Genomic DNA, 21,398 nt, shown 5'->3' with positions numbered 1-21,398 from the left:
CTACATTTTCAAGTTACACTATAAGTACAGAATAAACCCCAATGTATTCTGTAGACCAGGTGATCTGCATGTACTTGTACTGTCACCCTGATCTGTGTGGTGGGCCATTTGCTTGGAATCAAATTTCAAATATCCTGCAACAGAGTAATCAAGTTTTATATAAAAGTATCTCAAGAATTTCACTCCCTCACTTGAAATATCCTTAATAACCTTTACTAATTTAGTCCAGGAAAATCTTGTTAAAGCCCTTTACCACTGCTGCTACAAAATGTTCTCAATATTTCAATGGGGGGGTCAAAATTTATTTTTTGTAGGTTCCCAAAAACCTCCTTTTCTAGGCTACCCTTCATAGTGGGAAAAATTCAGAAAAGAGTAAATACTTGAGGTAAAACATTAACCATTTAAAGATTGTAAGGAACATTCAAGTAGAATGAGGGTTCTCCTTAGAAATAAAAAGTAGTCTTGGGAAAGATCAGTATTAAGAGATTTCTGCCCTTGCCAGAGACTCCTTCAGCCAGTCATACTTAATTTTACTTAGCAAATAGCAAACGTCAGGAGACAAAGTGAAATGCTCTCTGGTAGCTAGAGTATCAGGAGAGTGCATTGATTATAGATGTGTGGTAATGTATTTCTGCAAGTGTAGAAGGCCACTACAGTTTTTGCTAAAGTTTAAAGAAGTCAGGGGATAGAGAAGGAGCTGCAGAAGTGGCATTAGCAGCATTTGTAATCCATTTTGCCATGGAAACTGCGCACTGTGGAACCCCAGTTTCCTGTGAGCACAGGTTTCTAAGAAAAGCCAAGTGGACAGCTGTTAGAAGGCCATCAGAGCAATTCATAGTGCTGGTGATAGGAGGGTGATTAGCTCCCACAGCCTCTTCCCTCTTTATCATTAAATCATGGCCCACTGTTAGCATGTTGTTTTTTCCAGGTGATTACTGAAATTTTCTTACCAGAATGCTGATAGATTAATTCAGAATGTGTTAAAAAAAACCCCCCACCATGCATCTTTTCAATAACATCCCTTACTTCAATAGCTTGTGCCACTTTGTTTACCTCTTGAAATATATCCTTGAAGATTAAGTATGTACACTTAGCATGTGGCAGCTGCCAAATCATGGGAGATGTTTCCCACTAAAACTGTCACTGCATTAATGACAGTAAGTACCTTGGAAAATAGATTCTTAAAAATAAGGTTGTGCTTGTGCTTCCTTTGAATAGGAAGTAGTGTAATTACCCATCTTGTAAGGAACACTACAATAAAACACACCAAAGGCAATGGCTAGTTAAAATTACCTGACTTCACTGAGTGAATCACAGAACCTTCTTTTTATGACCCTGTCCTACAAAGTGATATGCCTAAACTTCTGGTAGTAGGCAGGCATGAAAAGTCACATTGCCCAAGATGTCACCCATTCTAAGTCCATGAGTAAATAACCCATCAATTCCATAAATGTATGGAAATATCTGGTATAGACAACTGTTTGAGAGACACTACAGGTAACAATATATTGTACAAAAATAGTTTCAGCAAAAGGCTTCACATGCAAGAAGGGAAAAACTAAAGTGAGGGTTCTGCTAGAAGAATATGACTACCTATAAAACCAAGTAGTTGACATACAGTTATGTGATGAAAGACTGCTGAGAAGAAATGCTGAAATAAAGTTCAGACATGCTTATGAACAGAAAAAGTACATGCAGCTGTGCAAAACATGATGAGCTACAGAGAAAGGGAGATGTAGAGAATTAACTCACTCATGTGGTGTTACTTTATTCTTGAGCAATAATGGACCTTCCCCAGCTGAGCTCTGAGTGCTCAGGAAGGCACAGATGTGCTGGGTAGAGATTCATTGCTGGGGAACAACTGGCTTGGGGAGCTTGGGGAGGGAGGGTCAGTAATTTGGGTAGAGCAGGGACTTCAGTGAGAATGGGAGTAATGCTGCTCTCATCTTCCAGCAAGCACTGCAGCTCCACAGCTCTGAACAGCCCGAGGTTTTCTACAGAACTGGAACCCACCTTCCTCCCTGGCCAGTCCCTGCCACAGTTCTCTCTTCTAGTCTGAGTAACTATTGCATGAGTGGTACTCAGGTGAACTGAGGGACAGACAGATGAAATATATCCAGGCAGATCTGAGGGAATGGAGGAAAGATGCCCCTGTTGCTTTAATATAATCAGGAGAAGAGTTATTTTCTGTACAATATTGTGTGAGTGCAACATAATTTTGCTTTCAGCTCTCACTGTTTCATGGTGACAAAAACAAGTTCAGAGAGGGTGGTTTTGTTTGGTACACAAGTGATGATAGGTGAGTACAAACAAATAGACTGAAACATGAACATTGAACAGAAATATGAACAAGATAGAAAAAAGAAGGTTCATTAGAATGCCACTTTTACAGGAAAGGAGTTAAACTAAGACGGGCGGCTTAACCTGGACATCAAGGAAATCTTCCCTACTAATATGCAAATAGGAGAATGGTCATCCAATGAAAATCCCAAAAGCATAGAGCCTGCTTATTTTCCAGTGTACACTGTTTGAGTAATATGAAATTATTCTGCATGTAAAGGGGATAAATGAAAGGTTGTCTGCCTGGTGGTGGTGAGGTTTTTTTTTAATTTGGTTTGGGCTTTTTTAAAAACTTTCAACATTAGTCATTCAAAGCCAAGTGAGCTTTTGGCTGAACACTCACTATAAGTTCCTCTAGTTTTATATCATGAATAGTTGATTAGAGAAACAAGTTATTATGAAATATTGATTTATTATCTTTCATAACCAATCCTAATACTTTCTTTTTTTCATTATTTCAGGGTGCAAGTTGAATTCTATATGAATGAAAATACCTTTAAAGAGAGACTAAAGCTCTTCTTCATCAAAAACCAAAGATCAAGTAAGCAGTTGGATTAATTTCTGTTAAATTTATGGTACTTTTAAGCATTTATGATGCTTTTAAGTAAAATCAAATTCAGTCGAAGGCCACAGTGAAGTTATTAATTTTCTTCTGAGCTTAAATATTTAAACTTGAAAATAATGTGCTTGTGCAGGATCAAGCAATTAGTGATGTCATGAACTGTTAAATAACATCATGATTTTATTTCTGTGTCGTGATCAAGTTGACTAATTTGCAATGATCTGGCAGCAATGCTCATTGCTAAGTTGTGACCTTGTGACTAGGAAAGCAAAGACACCTAGGATGGTAAAGGAAAAAAGCTGCAAAAGTACCGAGCTTTTTGAAGTATTAAGTATTCCTAAAATTTCAAACTTTATCTGCACTGAAAAAAAAATTTGGAAAGGAGACTGTTGGGAATGTGGTATTTCAGAAATGTAGTCCCTGTCATTAGCTTATAGTCTAACTTAACTTTTAGTCTCAACAATATAGTCTAACCTAAATATATCTTCATTGAGATATGTGCTTAACGTCAGCGGCCATCATGGAATAAAATAATGGGGAGGAAATAAGATATTCATCTTTTTAAATGCATCCATGCAGCTGATCCAAGTGGGTGGAAACATGGAATATTATCCAATCTCGGTTAGAACAGTGGAACTCATAGGTCAGAAGATCAGTAACTGACCTCAATTTTCTTCTGTGTAGCAGGACTGAAGTTACCTCTCTTTGCCCTTCACATGTAAAGAACTAAAATTACAATAGCTTTATACATAAAGCTTTTGGACTACAAAGAAGACGTTTTTCCTTTGTACAGTTAAAACTGTTGCATGGTTTTATGTGGAAAAAGATAGAAAAAAATAAAAGAAATTTGATGTCCCAGTCTGAAAATATCCAGACAAACAAAACTGGGGAGACTAGATCAAGCTTTCAAAAATAAGATATAGCAAAAAATCTTGTATCTGTAAGAGCTAGCAATAAATAAATACTAGCTTTATATCAGAGACCTTGATAATTTTATTGGCTAAGCTTCTTTTACTTTCCAAGTGTAGGAAGAAGAATATTCCTCTAGAAGGAAAGAAAAAAAAAAAAAAAGGCACTGTGAATAACAAGAAAAATCCCCAAGCCAAAGTAGTCACTAAGTTCAAGCACTCTTTCTGCTTATGCAGATCTTCGTTCTTATCCAAATACTCAGAACCAGAATCTCCCCTAGGAAAGATCCAAGGAGCTGCTGCTGACACTGTAACCTGCCTCTCAGTACAGTTAAATGTACTCATTGAGTCCTGCACTGAAACAGGAGGAGTCTCTTGCCCAAAGGTACCAGGGAGCTGATGAACAAAGATAATAAATTTTAGACAGTGTTCTGTGAGAGCACTAAAAACCTTCCTTCACATATTAAAGATGGACTGCCTGTCATTGAGAAAAAATTTGTCAGTAGGATCAGAAAACGTTTTTGGATAGTATAACTAAGTCAAACCTGTTCACCAAACAGTTTTTGATATCATCATGCGGTTTTGCCAACCAGAGCAGTCAGGTCTAGAATTTATAAGCATTTTCTACAGAATACTGTCCTGCTCTAAATCACATATGGGCCAGTCATTTGAAATATCAACTGTTTTATTAATTATTATCCTTGTGTAAACTGATAAAACAAGTGTTAATCTGTGTCTCATGTCAACCTAGCTTCCACTCCATCTTCTGCAAGCAAATGTCTAATCAAATTCAAACAATGTATAAAAATTATCTTACAAAGGTGTCACTCAGCATCCTCACAAAAAAAAAAAAGAGAAAGAGAAAATGACATAGTCATACAAGCATGACTTGCTTGTAACTTGCCAGGACCACACACTGAATTATCACAGCCAACAATAAGTCTCAAAGGGAAAAGATAAGTGAAGTTTCAAGTCAGTGAAGAGGGAATAAAGGATAACTATCACTAGGATATGAGCTATTAAGAGCATATTTTGGCCCAGCTCCTAGAGCCAGCTGCCACTGAAATAATTTTGCTGAAAATCAGCAATATATTAATGACTTATGAGAAAGGAATAATGGGAGGCAATTCTAAAATCGTCACCTGATATCTGTCACTGTGTTTAGACCAACTCTCTACATCTGACATTTGATCTACAAAAATGCTTGCAAGGAGAGAACAAAGAAAGTATAATAAAAGGGAAAGTCACAGAATTGGTAAAACATAATGTATCACTCTATACTTAAAAATGCTTGCAAAAATAGCAAATACTTGTTTAAACTGAGATGAAAACGTTAAGATTGGACATAGTTATATTTAGTACACAAAACAAGTAGATTTTGAAATGTTATTATCAATTGTTCTTTTAAATAAGACTAGAGTATGTAACAACTTTGTTACGTAGACACAGTGAAATTGCATTCCAATGAAACAATCTATAACTGCATAACAGTGCATGAAGGGTGGAGCTGAACACAAGTTTCAGACACCACTCATATTCAAAACATAGAGATATTCTGTGCCAATGACCCTGCTACTTAAGCAATCTGGCTCTGAATGGAGGAAAAGAAATTAAGTCAAGCAGACGATGTTGATCCATTGACAGCATGTGAAAACAGAACAGAAATAGACAGGAAGCAAACAAATATGAAAAGCTTCCTTTGTACCACAGTAATGATTGAAAACCTGTTTTAAATGCCTTCTGTAGTGTTTGTGCACTTCCTTCCCACATTTGAAATCTTACATCTCCATGATAGTGGAACACATGCATTGCTTCCAACTCACATGAGAATCCCCAGCTATGAGGCTGCAAAATCTTTCTACCAGAGAAAAAACCACATTTTTTAGGCCTGCATTAATTACCCAAACTTCAGCAAGGCTGGTTGCATATGTCACTAATGGCTGAGGCATACAGAGCAAGGAGAAGTGACCCAGGACAGACTTGAAGCCTGTTTTTTCCTATTTATATTTCAGTAACTGACCCAATCACCTGCACTACAGAACCCATATTTTGCCTTGTTTTATAAACAACCCCAGCCACAAAATGTACTTTCTGTTGAAACCCTTAGATAAAAACATGACTGGTTTGAAAACCCTGCCTCCCATTCTGTAGGAAACAGCCATTCCTATGAAGATATCGAGAGCCTGAGTTCCAGAGCTATCAGAACTAAGATTTCAGTTAAGGGTTTGAGGCAGCAGGCTGAACCATCAGTCTGCTGTATTGATGTTTAATCAGAAAAGAACCATTTTCTCTTGCCATTTAAACCAACGTATAATTTCAAAGCATGATTAGAAACCAGGCCACTATCAATGCAGAAAACAAGTGCTTCACACCAAGAATAGCATTTACAGAGCTAAAAAGCAGGAGAAAAACAACAGACTCCTCTGCTTGCCCAAGAAAGTTACACAATACAAAACTAGTAGGGTTTTTTGTTTGTTTAGGTTTAGGGGTTTTTTAAAACATTATCTGTTCTCCTAGTTGTAATAGCCTGGCAACCAATAGGGCAATCATTCATATTTATGAATATGAAGAAGTCCAGCAGACTTCTACAAAAGGCTTAGGACAAACAAAAAATTCATGTTTTCTTCAGCAACAGTTCAAAAAAAACTGCAAATAAGGATCATAGCAATGGCCAAGTCAAATAACAGAATACCACTTACTTTCATGCTTCCTTCTGTCCTCTTCCCCCTCTTCAGCCATGTTGGCGAATTAATTATCAGTGGCTAATTACTCTTGATAGGGGAGCAGGAATCCTTAGGTTAATGTTCTCAAGCCCAATTGCCAGTAACAGCTGTGGGACTTCTCACAGGATTTTAACCCTTAGTTCACAAAACAAGGTGCTGTTAAAGTCCATCCAGTTCTTATGTGATAACTGCAACTTCGCAGTTAAAGTAATAAGCAGTTTTATGTAATAAACCTAAAGATTTTGCTCAGAAATTGCATGGTAAAATATTTAAGAATCCATTTCCTATTTTTCTGTGTTTGTAGTAGATGGAGTTTTAATGGGAAAGGAACTAGGAGACATAAAAACTGATTTATCAGTTTTACCTGATTTTGTTGATTTTGAACTTAGGACTGAGTAACATTAAAAAGAAAAAAAAGTAATATTACCATAAAATGATTGTGATTCTCTCCTTAGAGGAGAATGTACACACACAGCTTTGGGTATGCATTATTTGGGTAGTTGCTAAACCACAGAAGTATTTACATTGAGTTCAACAGACCTGCTGAAGTATTTGCAACACAACAATAAAGCACAACGTCCTTGCTGTGACTGGGGCAAGGGAAGTCACATCTGGGTAAGACTCAGAGAATTCTGCTTTGGACAGAAGGGCTCAGCCACACAGACCTGGTCTCTCAGTTTGCAAGACTAAAAAAAAATATTGCTTAAGTGACCTCCAATCCCCTAACATTAGTCAACTAACAGTTTTAAATTGATTAGTAAATGAATGCTTACCTCTAAGAGTCAGATGAAAATATTCACACTAGCAAAAAAGTCTGCTGAATTCAATAGCAGTACTAAAAATTTAAACCTTAATCCTCCAATAACTGCAAAATCACATAAAAATACAAAAAAGTTCCATTTCAGTAGGTAATGGCTCCAGTTGGCAGTGAAATAAATTACCTGTGTGATAGCAGTAAGTGTCCATGTGGTTCCCTTTGAAGGAATCCTGTCTGTGCATTAAACCTGTGTTTGTGTCACATTTTGTGATGGTATTTGTGGCCTATCTATTCAGCTAGAATATTTACATGGTCTGTAGTACAAGCTGTTGATTCAGTTCAGTTGTGCATTCAGCATGACTTTTAGATGTCCTGATTCTTGAATGCATAGTTATTCAACTTCAGCATTAAATAACTCCAGTTTAATATTTTATAAGTTGGAATAGAGTTATATATTCTGTATGTGCAGCTACTGCATGAAGACTTTTTTAGATATTAATATTTAAATGCTTGCCACTGCATACCCCCTGCCTATGGCTGAAAGTTTGTCTTTTCATGTTGCTCTATCCTGTTTCTCAAAAAGCATTACATAGTTCTGGTTCCCCTCCCAAGAAAGCAAATTTTTCAAACTACCAAAGACCCAAAGAATGGCATCAGTGAAGGATTAACAGCATAGAATAGCTTTCAAACAAGTGACTGCATAGTCCTTTACATTTACATTGGTTCCTTTTATTTTTACCTTGAAGGTCAGTGAAATTTTAAAACCTCTGAACTTATTTTCTTCTTTTCTTCTTCTTCTTCATCTTCTTCTTCTTCTCCTCCCTTCCCTTCCCTTCCCTTCCCTTCCCTTCCCTTCCCTTCCCTTCCCTTCCCTTCCCTTCCCTTCCCTTCCCTTCCCTTCCCTTCCCTTCCCTTCCCTTCCCTTCCCTTCCCTTCCCTTCCCTTCCCTTCCCTTCCCTTCCCTTCCCTTCCCTTCCCTTCCCTTCCCTTCCCTTCCCTTCCCTTCCCTTCCCTTCCCTTCCCTCTAGGTCTGAGAATACGATTATTCAATTTCTCTCTCAAGCTCCTAAGCTGTTTCCTATACATAGTTCGTGTGCTCCTGGATGATCCTACACAAGGACTTGGATGGTAATGTTTGAGGGTTTTTTCCTCATTTCTGCTCTCAAAGCATTATTTAAGCTATAAGAAATAAATTATTAAATACACGAAGGATTTGTTTTATGTCTTCCAGATATTCTGAAGGAATTACAAAGCTGCTCTTACATTGTGAATGGAAATAAGAACTAAAATAACAGTAGTATTTTTCCCTTTACCACTAAAATAATCCCGTCTCTCTCCTTAGATACTGTGCATCAGATGTAATTGCGCAAACATATATTTGAGATGTGTTATTACGTGACATTTCTATGCAAAATTGCAAATGTCTGATTCCCAGTTTATGCAGCAATTCTTTTCGGATTTTGCTTAAATCACTTAAAACCCCAGATCCCAGAAATGGACAGACAAATATATGAAACTGAGCTTTCATGCAGATGATATTGATGATCATTTTCTAGCCTTCTGCTTTCTCTAAACTCTTCAGAAGAGTGAGACCAAAGGTACTTTCTGTACTCACAATGATTTATGGATATCATTTAGCACAATGATTTATGGAATGTACCATACTGAATTGCCAGTATGGTGTTCTATATAACCCTTTTTTTAAAAATGTGTTACACAATTAATCACCAAATGTAGAAGAAATTGTAATTTATTTAATCCTGTTCTTCTGTTGTATTTATATCCTGGGAATATTGAATTTCTTCAATTTTTAATGCTAATAAGGATCACATTTTATTATTATTTTATTAACATACTTTCTTTCACTTGATTTGATTCTTTTGTCTTTAAATGCTGAAAGAAACAAAGTGCATAAGAAAATAGCTTAGGATGATAGAACCAGCAGCCTTCACACAATTTTACATAGACACAAATACTTCACACAATTTTTACATAGAGTTTGATTTCTAATTTTAATATTTGGATATCAGTTATATCTAGTAAGGGTAACACCAAAAAATCTAATGCAGGAGAAATACTTTATTTTGCAAGAATGAAATCCAAAAGAAAGAGAGGTTAAGAATATTTGCTTTTTTCAGCAGTGCATAGAGAAGGATATGTGAATAGGAAGTACAGAAGATACATTTGAGATTTTTTGGGGGGGAAAATTTACTGTGAGAAATTGTAAGTTCTGGAAAAGGGCCGTGAAGAGATTTCCCTGAAAAACAAGACCCATAAAAAACTACTTTTGACTCTACATATACCTTAGAATATCAGACGAAACAAACAGTAAAGTTTCTACAAGAAGTTGTCGAGAAGAGGAAATCCATCCTTAGAAATTTAGGCATATAAGCAACTCAGGGATTTAACATTTTCCATCTAATCATGGTTTCTGGCAAGCTGTAATTCTTTCATTATGAGACCTCTGGTGAGCCCAGAGGAGTATATTGTACTGCATGGTTCTGTCTGGGTGTGCAGGACAGGTTAGAATATCAGACCTTGTGCCAAATATACTTTTGTATTTATGTGCCAGGATGCATATTCATATACATCTGCAGACTGCTGAATGCCTCACACTTCTCCTGGCATGTCCTTCAATCCAAGTGTTTTACAATTCACCAGAGAGTGTATTTATATTTTCTATACATGTTATTCCCTTACATGGTGTTGTGGTACATCTAAGAGACTAGTTGGTGTGTTCTGTCTCTGAATAACGTTTGTCTGCCTGAGAAGATTCAGGTGAGTCCTTCTGCCTGCTTACTAAGGCCCTAATCTTAGAAGCTGTGCCAGACAAACAAATGGCACCCCATTTATGCCCTAGGGATGCTGAGGGTTTGATACCAAAACTCCTGCTTGAATGCATTCTTAAGGATGTGGTGATGTGAAAGAAAAAATAATTTCTAGGTACTGTGTCACAGCCCAATGAAAGAAACTACTCAGCATCCTGAGAGTGTGGCCACAGAAAATATTTTCATCTGGTTGGCCTTAAAGTGAAAAATCTGGGAGGAATTCTTTTTATCAGATTATTTCCGTTTTTCATAAATGCCTGCACAAGTTGGTGTCTTTCATTTACTCCTTCAGGCACAGTGGGTGTACAGGAAAGAGCTCAGGACATAATTAATTAATATTAATTAATGGGTACAGTTTAGCAGTGTCCCACTCAGAGCTGGTCCATGTACAGTTGTTGCTAATCTGTGGGCTGCAGATCCATTTATTTTCTGCTGACCTTGCTTGCCAAAGATGAGCAAGGATATTTGTCATCATTTACAAATTATATATTCCCACATCCTTATATGACCATGTAAAAGGAAGATTTGTGCCAGCAATTAAAGGCAAGATAACATCATGTGCCCAATGGCCAATATTTTTACTTGAGTATCACCAGTTTTGTACTTCAAATACTGCTGCATGCATCTCCAGCCCTCCTCACATCCTCAGAAGAGGTTATCAAGTGTAGTTTGCTGCAGTCTTTCCTATTGAGAACGTGCTCTTTGTATCACAGCCTGTCCATGGGATAGGATTTCTAGGGTTTCTTGATCTTCAGTATATATTGTATACTTAGTTCATCTTTACAAAGTATCATTTCAGTTTTCTTGTTCTTAAATTTGAAAAGAAATCTTAAAAAAATGTAACTGGAATGCTTCACATTCCTTTATCTACAGATATGGAACACGAAGAGCAGTACTTCCTAAAAGTTACTTTCAAAAATGTTTGTATTGATTGCCTTGGGTTTCAAACTATTGCATGCATTTCACAGACCAATTAATGATGTAATTAATATGCCTTTCCTCCCATATGTTTTTATGACTGTGTTCCCATATACATTTGCTAATGGAAATGGACTTTGCATGGATGGTATGGCAACTATCAGTAAGGAATTAAACCGGAGTTGTTCCAGTCAAAACTACACACCTGGAACAATTGATTGGTGAGTTCCTAAGTTAAAACTGCAACCCAAAAGTCCACAGAATGGTGGGAAGGGACACAAGGAAGACAAATCCATTTCCGTCTGGAATGGTGGCATTTTAACATACAGTAGGGATGTTTCTATAAATCTCTAGCCATTAGTTACATTTCTGAATGTTCAGACTGCATTTAATATTTTAATTATTTCTCTTGGTTGCAAAGTGAACTGCTGGACTGGATGCTGGTGTGAAATCTGGGTTCCATCAATGCTGATACCTTGCAGAAATAAATAAGAATGCCCTTAACTTAAAAAAACCAGTTCTGAGTAGCAGTATTATTAACAGGAATTTATTGTGCCATTGTCCCATTCCAGTGGGTGCTGTGTCAAGTGCCTATTAGCATTGATAGGATTCTTCCAAGATATCACAGCCCCTAAGAGTTAGATACCATTTATATTGTTGTATAGATAGCAAATTGTTCACACAAAAGGATTGTCAGTTTTCCACAGGAACCTAATGATTTGCTGTGGATTAGAAATACAAGACATGTCAATACTCAGTAGGTAACTACTGATTTAAAGTTTTTATTACTAGGATTTTTTTTTTCAATAAGTCTGCTCTAATTTCCATTCACATGTACAACATTTTTTTTGGTCTGAAACACCAGATTGTGATTAATTTCATATTTATTTCCTTACTGTAATGAACAGGTCTCCCATTATTTGGGTGAATCGAAGCTTACCTTTATGGGGATTACAGGTAATATGTGAATGACAAATTCAGTTATTTCCATGTAACAACTGCAGATGATATTGATTTACAGAGCTGTAGCAGTGTTGAAGGATACTTGGAAATGTTGATGTCAGCAAGGAAATCTTGAACATCAAGTACAGCAAAAGCATAAAGATCAGCTGATCTGTTCTGATTCTCTCTGTGAAATGTGGTTTTTCCCTAAGAAAAACTTACTACTTAAGCTTCTAGATAGGTTATACCATTATATTCACTCACCATGACTGGTGCAATACCAATGCAATGATTGTACCTCTATGTAATACACAATTTTCTAAGGGAAGAAGCCCTTGAAAATACTGTAGAATATGCACAGTTTGAATATTTTTTACCTAGTGTTCAGATTATTAAATTTAATTTAAAAATACTGATATATTTATTTGTCTATGCATGCAGTACTTTTCTAATATGTCTGTTTGGTAAGGGTAATAATTTATTTGAAAATGAAGCCTGAGTTTATCTAAAACTATTAATATATCAGCTTTGGAGAAGCTGATATATTTTGATTGCCTATTTTAATAATTTTGTATATTTTAATTCTTTCCCAAATCATAGCATCTTTTTAAACTTCTAGATAGAGACTCTGTGCACCCTTCAGAGTTTTCAGCTGTAGGGAGCATTAATTTAAGATTTAAAATTCTGAGGCTTGACCTCAGGCTCCAGCCTGGTAGAATCCATCTCGATGGAATATCACCATGATACACATTAAAATACAAATACTTTCTGTGCAAAGAACATCAGTAAATTCTTAGTATCTATAAAGTAAGACAAGTATTAGGTATTTTGTTGTACTATTTTGATATTTGAATATTTAAGTATTTTAAACTATTTAATACACCCACTAACTACATAATCTAATTGGAGGCTGGTAAAATGAGCTCTACTGCATTTAAATCTTAAAATCAATAATTATTCATCTGTATCATTTTTTTCTGCTTTCAACTTTCTGTGTTATACACAGTAAGAAAAACAGTTGCTATTCCACACATTCACAACATCTTCACAAGAAAGTAAAAAGCTGACTGAGTTTGCTTATTTACAGCTTCTTTCTCTCTCTCTCTGTCATGTGGGAAGACTTTGGTACTGCTTAGGAATAAATGAAACTCAGAAAAATAACAATATCTAAGCTTCAAGCAAAATGCTCTTAGCTGAGAGTTTCAGAGGTTTCATAGAAGAACTATTTTATATAATCTTTTATTTTCATTGTAATGTTAATAGCTACTCTCTAGAAGCTGGTATTAATACACATTTTTTTCACTTCACTTAAGGTGTCTGTGGCTGTAATAAGTCTCTTTGAAACTCTGTTGCTAAGTTATCTAAGCTACAAGGTAAGTACTCTTTGTTACCTTTAGGCAAAATTAATTAAAAAATAATGAGTTAAATATTTCAATCTAAAGTTTATGTACCTGTGCCCATGCTGGTGTACAAAGCAGGGAGTTGAGAAAAACACACTTTTTGAGGATGGCATAAAACACACAGACAGCCCTGTTTCCCAAATTTATGAGCAAACTCTAATATCTAAAGAGTGGAAGTCAGCGATTAAATGCTCATTGTTTTCCATTGTAATTTGAAAACACATTCTCAAAGGTGACCTTGATTTATTGACACTGATTTTAAGTTGTGCAGTTTTATTTGTCTGTCCATAATGTATTGGACACAATTGTCATTGATTTTAAAGATGTAGCTACTCAATACATATAATTCAAGGTTTAGTCCTCTAAAACTGTGCCCAGAAAAACTAGGCCAAGACAGTACTTAAAAAAAAAAAAAAACAACAAAACAGATCTCTACATACTTATGTTCATCTGTTTGATGCTATTGGAATAACATTTCAAAATGTCTTGAAGTCATTGATGTGAATACAATGTATTTTTGTATTTGCATTCTCCTTTAAAAGTTAATTTTTAAAATATAATTATTCACTTTTCTTCATTCTATTTTGTTCTGCTATATCTCTGCATTTTTAGTATCTTCAGGAGAAAAACACCAAAAGCATTTGAAATCATTTACCAAAGAAAATATGAAAATACTTGGTTACTAAAGCTGAAAATATCTTGGGGGATAATTTTTTTTGGTATTACACTTTGTATAACTGACACTGAATAGCTATCAGAGCCACTGCTGAATTCAGAGACTTGTATTTCAGTGTGCTTACCGAGTGATCATGGCATAAATGTTTTCTTTAGTGCCCAATAATGCTAAGAGGCTTGCAGTTGTCTGCTGTCTAAAAATTATTCTTCTTAATCCTTGGAGCATATATTATTTAAAGGTTGGGGTTATAAGTGCAAATCAATTATGAGCAGAAATAGTCCAAAATTTATATCCTGGTGTCTAAACAGTAAAGGGCAATCACATTTTGTGCTGTTCCTGAGTTTATTGGGCAGCATTTTATCCTCATCCATTCTGCTTGTAATTTGTTTCAGTTTCAGTGGGTACAAAAGATGAATGCTTGGCAAATCTGCTTCCATGAGAAGTTACTCATCAGTGTGTGATGGATGGAAAGCTCCACTACCCTGATTTGCTGCATACACCTGTCACAGAAGTTAAGGCAATTTTGTGGTTCCACTCCCTTTAAGAGAAAGAACTAAGGGATTAATCTAAGGAACAACAAAATTTCTCAGTCACATCAATCCACTTAATGCAAAGGACCTCCTTTCCTCTGGTCCTGTTTTCCTAGTTTTATTTTCACCATTCTCTTGAAGCTAAGAATGGTGTTATTTCTTCCACTGTAAGGCTTTTCTGCACAGCCAAGGTGACCAAAGGTGCCTTGGTTCATGTAAATCTGTGGCAGATTACTTATTTTGTGGAAACATTTTCAAAGCTTTCACCATTTAGGTGACTAACTTCTACAAGCCAGAGAATTAACAAGCGAGAAAACAAGAAAAAGATGATCGTGTTTGCATTGGAGTGCACGTTACTAGGATTTCACAAATAACCTTTAAAATGAATAAAGCAGTCATTTGAGAGAATACTCTGAGAGACTGACCTTTCTGATACCTGGCCCATGACATATGAGAAATGATTCAACATGCAGAGTAGTGAGGGCAGAGTAGCATATCATGCTACTGTGATACAGTGAATTTGCATTTTTTATAGCTTTTAAGTGGAGAGGAATGCAAAGGATGTAGCACAGCATTGTGATGCTGATCACTTGGATCCAGGAATTGAAGGTTTACAATCTGCATTGTCACAGCCTAAAGCATTACAGGAAGGTTTGTCCTTGGCCAGAATTCTGAAAACGTCTACGTCCAAAACCTCCATTGTCAAAAGTTTCCACAGACATCTGGCAATGCTGCTTATGCCTGGTGCTCAGGTCCTCTCAGGGCTTTGAGCAGCACCATACATTCTCACTGCAAAAGGCAGTTTTGCAGAACTCATGATGCATTTATGCATTTCCATGTGGAAGCCAGAATCCTACAGCTGCACACATCCCTAATTACCTGGAGCCCATCCATACTGGCACTTTGCCTGCACAGTTAAATTATGTGACATTTCTTCTCTGTAATGCAGAGGAGGAAACTCCTAATGTTAAAAATGAGGAAATTTGTGAAATCACAAAATGGTTACGTTTGAAAAATCAGATTTGATTTTGATTTTACTCTTCATACAAAAGCCTCTCAGTTTGCAGCCTCATGATTTCACTTGTATATCTGACTCCAACCAATTGCAATTACACGGAAGACAACAATCCCTGTCCCTGAGGTATAGTGGCTTCCAGATGTGGAGAGTTAAAAATGGAGAAAGAATTATATATGATAGGGAGGTTGTATTTAATTTTCAATGGCTGTATCCGGTAGTTATTTTTTCAGGGAAGATGAACATGTTATTGCAATTGAAAATATAATGCTCTACTGCAAATTCTTGTAATACTGCCATGGTATGTGCTACACTATTATTGCATTACCTATGATGGAGTCCTGCTACACAGCATTAGTAAAACTGTGAGTCATTGAAGTTCAACTACCTTCCTTTTCTAATATGTGGATTTTCATCTCAACATTTAATCAATCACAGCCACTGCACAGATTTGGAAAAAAAAGTAGAATTATCCCCATCCTGTTGTTAGCAGTAAGTAACTTAAAAGATCAATGCCACTTCACTGAAATATGTGGGAAGACCTCTCATTTCATGGAAGAAGATCAAGTTCCAAAAAGCCCTGAAGTGTACAGAACAACACTGTTCTGAAGTGTTGGTGGCAGAAACAGAGAACTTGATATTTTAGTCCTAATTCAAATATTAAACACTTGATTTGTTCCTTACTTCCCTTGCCAAAGCAGTTGGGAAAGAAAAGATACAAAGTAAGGTAAATGATAAATGCAAAGGATGAAAGGAAGGAGATTTAAAAGTGCATATCTTTTACTTGGGAAGTACATGATGATAACCTGTAGGAAAAAGGTTCTACAGTGATCTGCATTCCATATTCACATGTGTTTAAATCTGAGATGAATGATATTCCTTAATATCAGGTGTGGGAGAGACTCTCTGTGTTTCATTGGGACATGACATGTATTTCTCTTCAGAAATTTGCTTTTAAGCTGTCTGACATTGTGGGGTTTTTTTCCTTTTCTTTGAAGGGAAATATCTGGGAACAAATTCTGAGAATACCCTTTCTCCTGGAAATAATTAATGCTGTCCCTTTCATCATCACGGTAAACATATTTGAATTAATACATTTGCACATTGCATTTCTATAGCTGCACAAATACTCTTACTTTTAAAAAATTTTATTTAAATTTTATTCTAATGTGGATGATGAATTTGTGCCTATGGGAACAGAAATGCCAACAAGAAGAAAATAATTTGCTGCTGGAGTAAAGCCATACAGATAACTTTTCACTTCTTCTTCCATGGGCACAATCAAAACCAAAACCCTCTAACTCCAACTACAGCACAATCAATAAAATAAACCAGATGGTTGTAGAAATGGAAGAATCACTCATGTCTGCAGTGAAAACTGTGTTCCTATTTTATCTAATTATCTTGCATGTGGTTAATCACAAAGGAAGACAAAAATGTTATTTAAAGCCAAATCTCACGCTAGAAACACATTAATAGTAAGTATTTTTCCCAAGTGTTTCATTGCTGCTTGAATAGTAAAGCTCTATTCCTCATCAGAAAAGCTCCTAATGAATTTGTTAATTCTTCTTGCAGATTTTCTGGCCAGTCCTAAGAAACCTGTTTATTCCTGTATTTTTAAATTGCTGGCTGGCAAAGCATGCTTTAGAAAATATGATTGTAAGTATGCAAAGGAAATAAATATTCTAGAGTTGTGAGGTTTTTTGTATATTGTCTTTAGGGGGATTTTGGCAGTACAGTCTAACCGTAATAGGAAGCTAACCAGATCTGTATTTAGATTATCCAAATGGTTAAGCATTACTAAGCTGCTTTCTGCATCAAAATGAGAAAAAAGTAAGACATGAAATGAAATCTCAATTAGTATAAATTGTTACTGTGCCAATGCAGGAAATGGCAGTGTATGGTTCTTTTGCTACTCTACCATTCATACACAATTGCAGGGAACTCAACTGTTAGGCCATAATTGGGCCTTGCAGCCTGTAATTTGTAAGCTAGACATGAGCAGACCTCAAGGCAGCTTGCAATAGGATCAGAATTGTGCTGGGATGAACAAAGAACTACTTAAATAATCACAGAATCACAGCTGGCCCTTCTGCACCTTTGGTATTATCAGCAAACTCATAAATTCATTTGGGTGACTGCATTGCTATCGGGGTACTGCATATTTCCTCTACAGAATCAGATCCTGACTTACTGGTTTAAACCCAAAAATAACACTATTTTCCATTACTACAGAATGATCTTCACCGAGCCATCCAACGCACACAGTCCGCAATGTTTAACCAAGTGCTCATTTTAATATCTACCTTACTATGTCTCATCTTCACTTGGTAAGTGGCCAAATCCCCTCTGTTTTTGTTATACATGTTGGCTTGCTGGGTGGAAAGCATGCAGTGAAATAAGAAGGGTGAAACACTTCAGTGAAAGTGTTAACTAGCACCTGTACTGCTGGGGTGTGGAATCCTTCTCACTCTAAGGAAGGAAATAGAGATGATGCAAAAACACAGGATAAAGCAGGGGGAGCTTTACATATATACCAACCTCAGCAGAGAAGTCACTCACATGTGAAGAGTACCAACAGAAGGATATCGACCCACACCAAGGTCACCTTCCTCTGTCTGCTGGGACAGAGAAGAATGTGCAATGTCTCAGCCGTAAGACTTTGACCGAGTCAGGTTCCCCTAAGGATTACAGGCCATAGCTGTTTATAATGCAGATTACAGACAGTGTAGAATGCATTAATCTAGAGTACTGATGGCACTGGATGGTAGGTTCAAACAACCAAAATGTATTGCTCTGAAGAATGTTTTGCTGCAAGACCTGAAAAACTTGAATTGACATCCACAGGAAACACTACTCCATTGCCCCATGTTTATATTGTGCCAGAGAGATATGGTGTTAGCCAGGGCTGGAGGCACGTGAAGGAGGCTACATGATTAGTCTGGCTATCCAGTAGCTCTGTAGCTTACTTAACATAAAGAACTTTCTCATCAGTGGTGCCTGAGAATTGAGAATCATACTCAGGGGGAATACAGGGCTGTGTACAGTGTGATACAAGCTGGTGTACTAAAGGACAGTGAAGAGAGAAGATGGTTCTGTGTGGAAAGGCTAAATCACCTGTATTTGTTTTGCCAGACAAGATGCCTTTAGGTCAGCACATTGATAAAGTTTGGTGTGTCATTTTGGAGACAGTAATTAGATTTTCTCTTACTTTATTTCTCTAGCTTGCTTTTCTGATAGTCACTGTTATGTGCTGCCTAAACCTTTTGGTAATAAGTGTAACATAGCACATGGCTTTTTAGAGGAGAAGTTTGCTCTAGCCAGGCTAAATGAATGGTCCAATTTTACCCTTTGTCTTAGGGCCACACACATGCTTAATAACAAATGCTGCCTGTTCCAGACAGAAATGAATTTTTGTGATATTTAAACTCCTGTTGAACCTGATGTAATTTTATATGCATAAGGACTTGGACATTTTTAATCTTACTTTTTAGTTTTTTATAGTACAAGGTGCTATTGAGTAAATACTCCTTCACCTTTTTTACCTACCTACTTCAATATTTTACTGAAATGCTGCACAGCAGCAAAATACTGCTCACCAGCAGGGTCTGTGGTAACTTGACAGTAAAACATGCAGGAAGTGGCAAGCTCACCTGTAATTATGGCTGGGCTCAACAGCTGCAGATACTGCTTCATTATAGTTCATTATTTACTGACCTAGGACTGACCCTGCTAGACTTGCAAAGAAGCTAAATGAGATGAAGACACCCAGTAAAGCAGTAACTAAGGAAACAAAGCACTTTTTGACTGAGAATAGTAGTTCAAACATCTGCAGCTTCTCTAAGACTGGAGTTATGTTCAAGTGATTGTTACTCTTGTCTATGTGAACGCACATAATGGCATTTTTACACATTCTTTCTTTATACTACTGATTATATATTTAAAATACCCAAAAGAACCTCTATAAACAGTCCAAATCAATTAGCTTGGAGTCTGATTATGTTAATCTATGGTGAATTTGAGAGAGTGTTTAATTTTATAGACATCATATAGAGCTGATATGAGTTCCTTCTAGCTGAAGGAGGACCCAAGTCCACTGCTGGAATCTGTGCTCTTAAGGTGCCTTTCACCAGACTCATCTTTCATGTTTCTGCAAAGGCAGGCAGTACCCAGCTCAGTACCCTCAAACACGTTTGGGAGCCAGCACTGGCACAACACACAAAACTTTTCAGTCCTCACCAGTCTGTTCTCATTAGCATGCTTTGGTTCCATTTAGAAACACTGCCCTGCTCCATGTAGTGCCATGGCTCAGGAAAGGAAAATGACTAAGCCTGGATTAGTACAGTGCCTCCAGTAGCAGTGCACTTTCCCCTCGGAGGATGAGGGACATGCTCATGGTGTGCTTTTGGCACCACTGGTACCTGCCCTCATCGAGCCTCCCTGCTGACACTCAGGGCCTGGGTGGATTCAACTGAAACCCCACAGCCCCCTTAGCTCCTGCCTGCCAGGCTTGTGCCATCTGCTGCAAGAGCAACATCAGCACTTGTGAAGCCAATATAGCTTTAAAACACAGGGTTTTCTGTTCAAAGCCACCTTTTTTTGGCATTCACATAGACAGAGATGGAATGGAGCTTTTTATGGGAATTACATGATTTTATAAGATGGTAAGAAGCCCAGAAAGATTCCTCACTGGCTTTGTTCCTGTCTGCATATAATAAGAATTTTCAAAATAACTTTACCATAACTAGCAGGAAACCCACAGAAAATGATTTTCACCTCGTGCATCATTTGTAAAGCCATCATTTACATCTCCACATCAGAATCTTATAAGAGGTGGTTACAAAGATAGGCACATGCCAGCTTATGTCTTACAACTCAGGCGGAAGCTTTCCAATGAAAACTGAAAAAAATAACTTATCTGAGGTTACAACTGATTGGCTAATCTCACAGTTTTTAGATGCCATTGTTTAGGCTATCCTTTGCACTCAGAGTATAGTAGAAAAAGGCTTCTTCTGTGTTTTTGTATAGAGCTGACAATTTTCCATGTTATTACAGAACAAACAGTAATCACAACAAAATTTATGCTCTACTCCACTCTTTGCCCTTTGGCGATAATTGTTTATGGATGTGGGGGTGGAACTCATTTGCAGGTCAGTAAATCTATAAGACCATTTTCAGGTATCTGTAATTTATAGATTACATACAAGGGGGGTTTTTTCTCTCTTATTTCCTGACTTCAAAGATAGATTAGGCTGTCCAATGATTTTCTTTCTTTGAACATCTCAGTGGCCTTGTAACCAGAGCAATTTTACATCTACCAAAATATGTGTGCTCCAATATGACAGACTGTTCAGCAGTTACTATTGAGAGTGTTCTAGTGAGAGTTATAGACCTAGTCATAATATGTGTTGTGTCATTAAGCTAATGGATGTTTGCACTTGTTTGTCAAATGGAATACTAATTATTTCTGTAAACTGTACAAGAAGACAAATAACAGTGAATGAGTATTTCAGGCATCTTTCTGTGACACAGTGAATCATCTATTAAGAGTTATTTTAAATTTTAAAGCAGTGTTAGTCATATATCACCAGTGTAGAGTGATTAGCTTGTGAAGGCAGTGGCTACAAATTCTTTGAGATGGACAATTAATTTTTCATACTCAAACCTGCCCAAACTTTGCTTATGCTTTCACGGGAAGCTCACTGAGGTCAGTCTTAACATGTTTTTATACTTCAGTGCTTTCATCATAAGCAAATAAGGATGTTTTCACTCAGTAACTTACAGAGTACCTGTCGAATG

The 21,398-nt window shown here is 36.8% G+C and overlaps 1 protein-coding gene and 1 long non-coding RNA gene across 11 annotated transcripts in view; one reads left to right on the top strand and one right to left on the bottom strand.

Moving 5' to 3' along the window:
• LOC135451363 (uncharacterized) overlaps window positions 1-6,556 on the bottom strand; it is a 29,346-nt gene extending 22,790 nt beyond the window's left edge. The window contains exon 1 of the long non-coding RNA XR_010441287.1: window positions 6,510-6,556. This is a non-coding gene — a long non-coding RNA (uncharacterized LOC135451363). The remainder of the gene's footprint in view (window positions 1-6,509) is intronic.
• KCNT2 (potassium sodium-activated channel subfamily T member 2) overlaps window positions 1-21,398 on the top strand; it is a 115,311-nt gene that overhangs the window by 25,239 nt on the left and 68,674 nt on the right. For all 10 annotated transcript variants that reach the window (XM_064720495.1, XM_064720498.1, XM_064720492.1 and 7 more), the window contains exons 2-9: window positions 2,802-2,881; window positions 8,319-8,418; window positions 11,201-11,257; window positions 11,945-11,993; window positions 13,292-13,351; window positions 16,598-16,672; window positions 17,175-17,258; window positions 17,835-17,929. In XM_064720495.1, coding sequence (XP_064576565.1) covers window positions 2,802-2,881; window positions 8,319-8,418; window positions 11,201-11,257; window positions 11,945-11,993; window positions 13,292-13,351; window positions 16,598-16,672; window positions 17,175-17,258; window positions 17,835-17,929 — 600 coding nt within the window. The remainder of the gene's footprint in view (window positions 1-2,801; window positions 2,882-8,318; window positions 8,419-11,200; window positions 11,258-11,944; window positions 11,994-13,291; window positions 13,352-16,597; window positions 16,673-17,174; window positions 17,259-17,834; window positions 17,930-21,398) is intronic.

Source organism: Zonotrichia leucophrys, chromosome 8 (assembly GCF_028769735.1).
Source record: "Zonotrichia leucophrys gambelii isolate GWCS_2022_RI chromosome 8, RI_Zleu_2.0, whole genome shotgun sequence".
NCBI classification, from domain to species: domain Eukaryota; kingdom Metazoa; phylum Chordata; class Aves; order Passeriformes; family Passerellidae; genus Zonotrichia; species Zonotrichia leucophrys.
The sequence above is the reverse complement of the archived record's forward strand: the minus strand, read 5'-3'. Positions and strand labels throughout refer to the sequence as shown.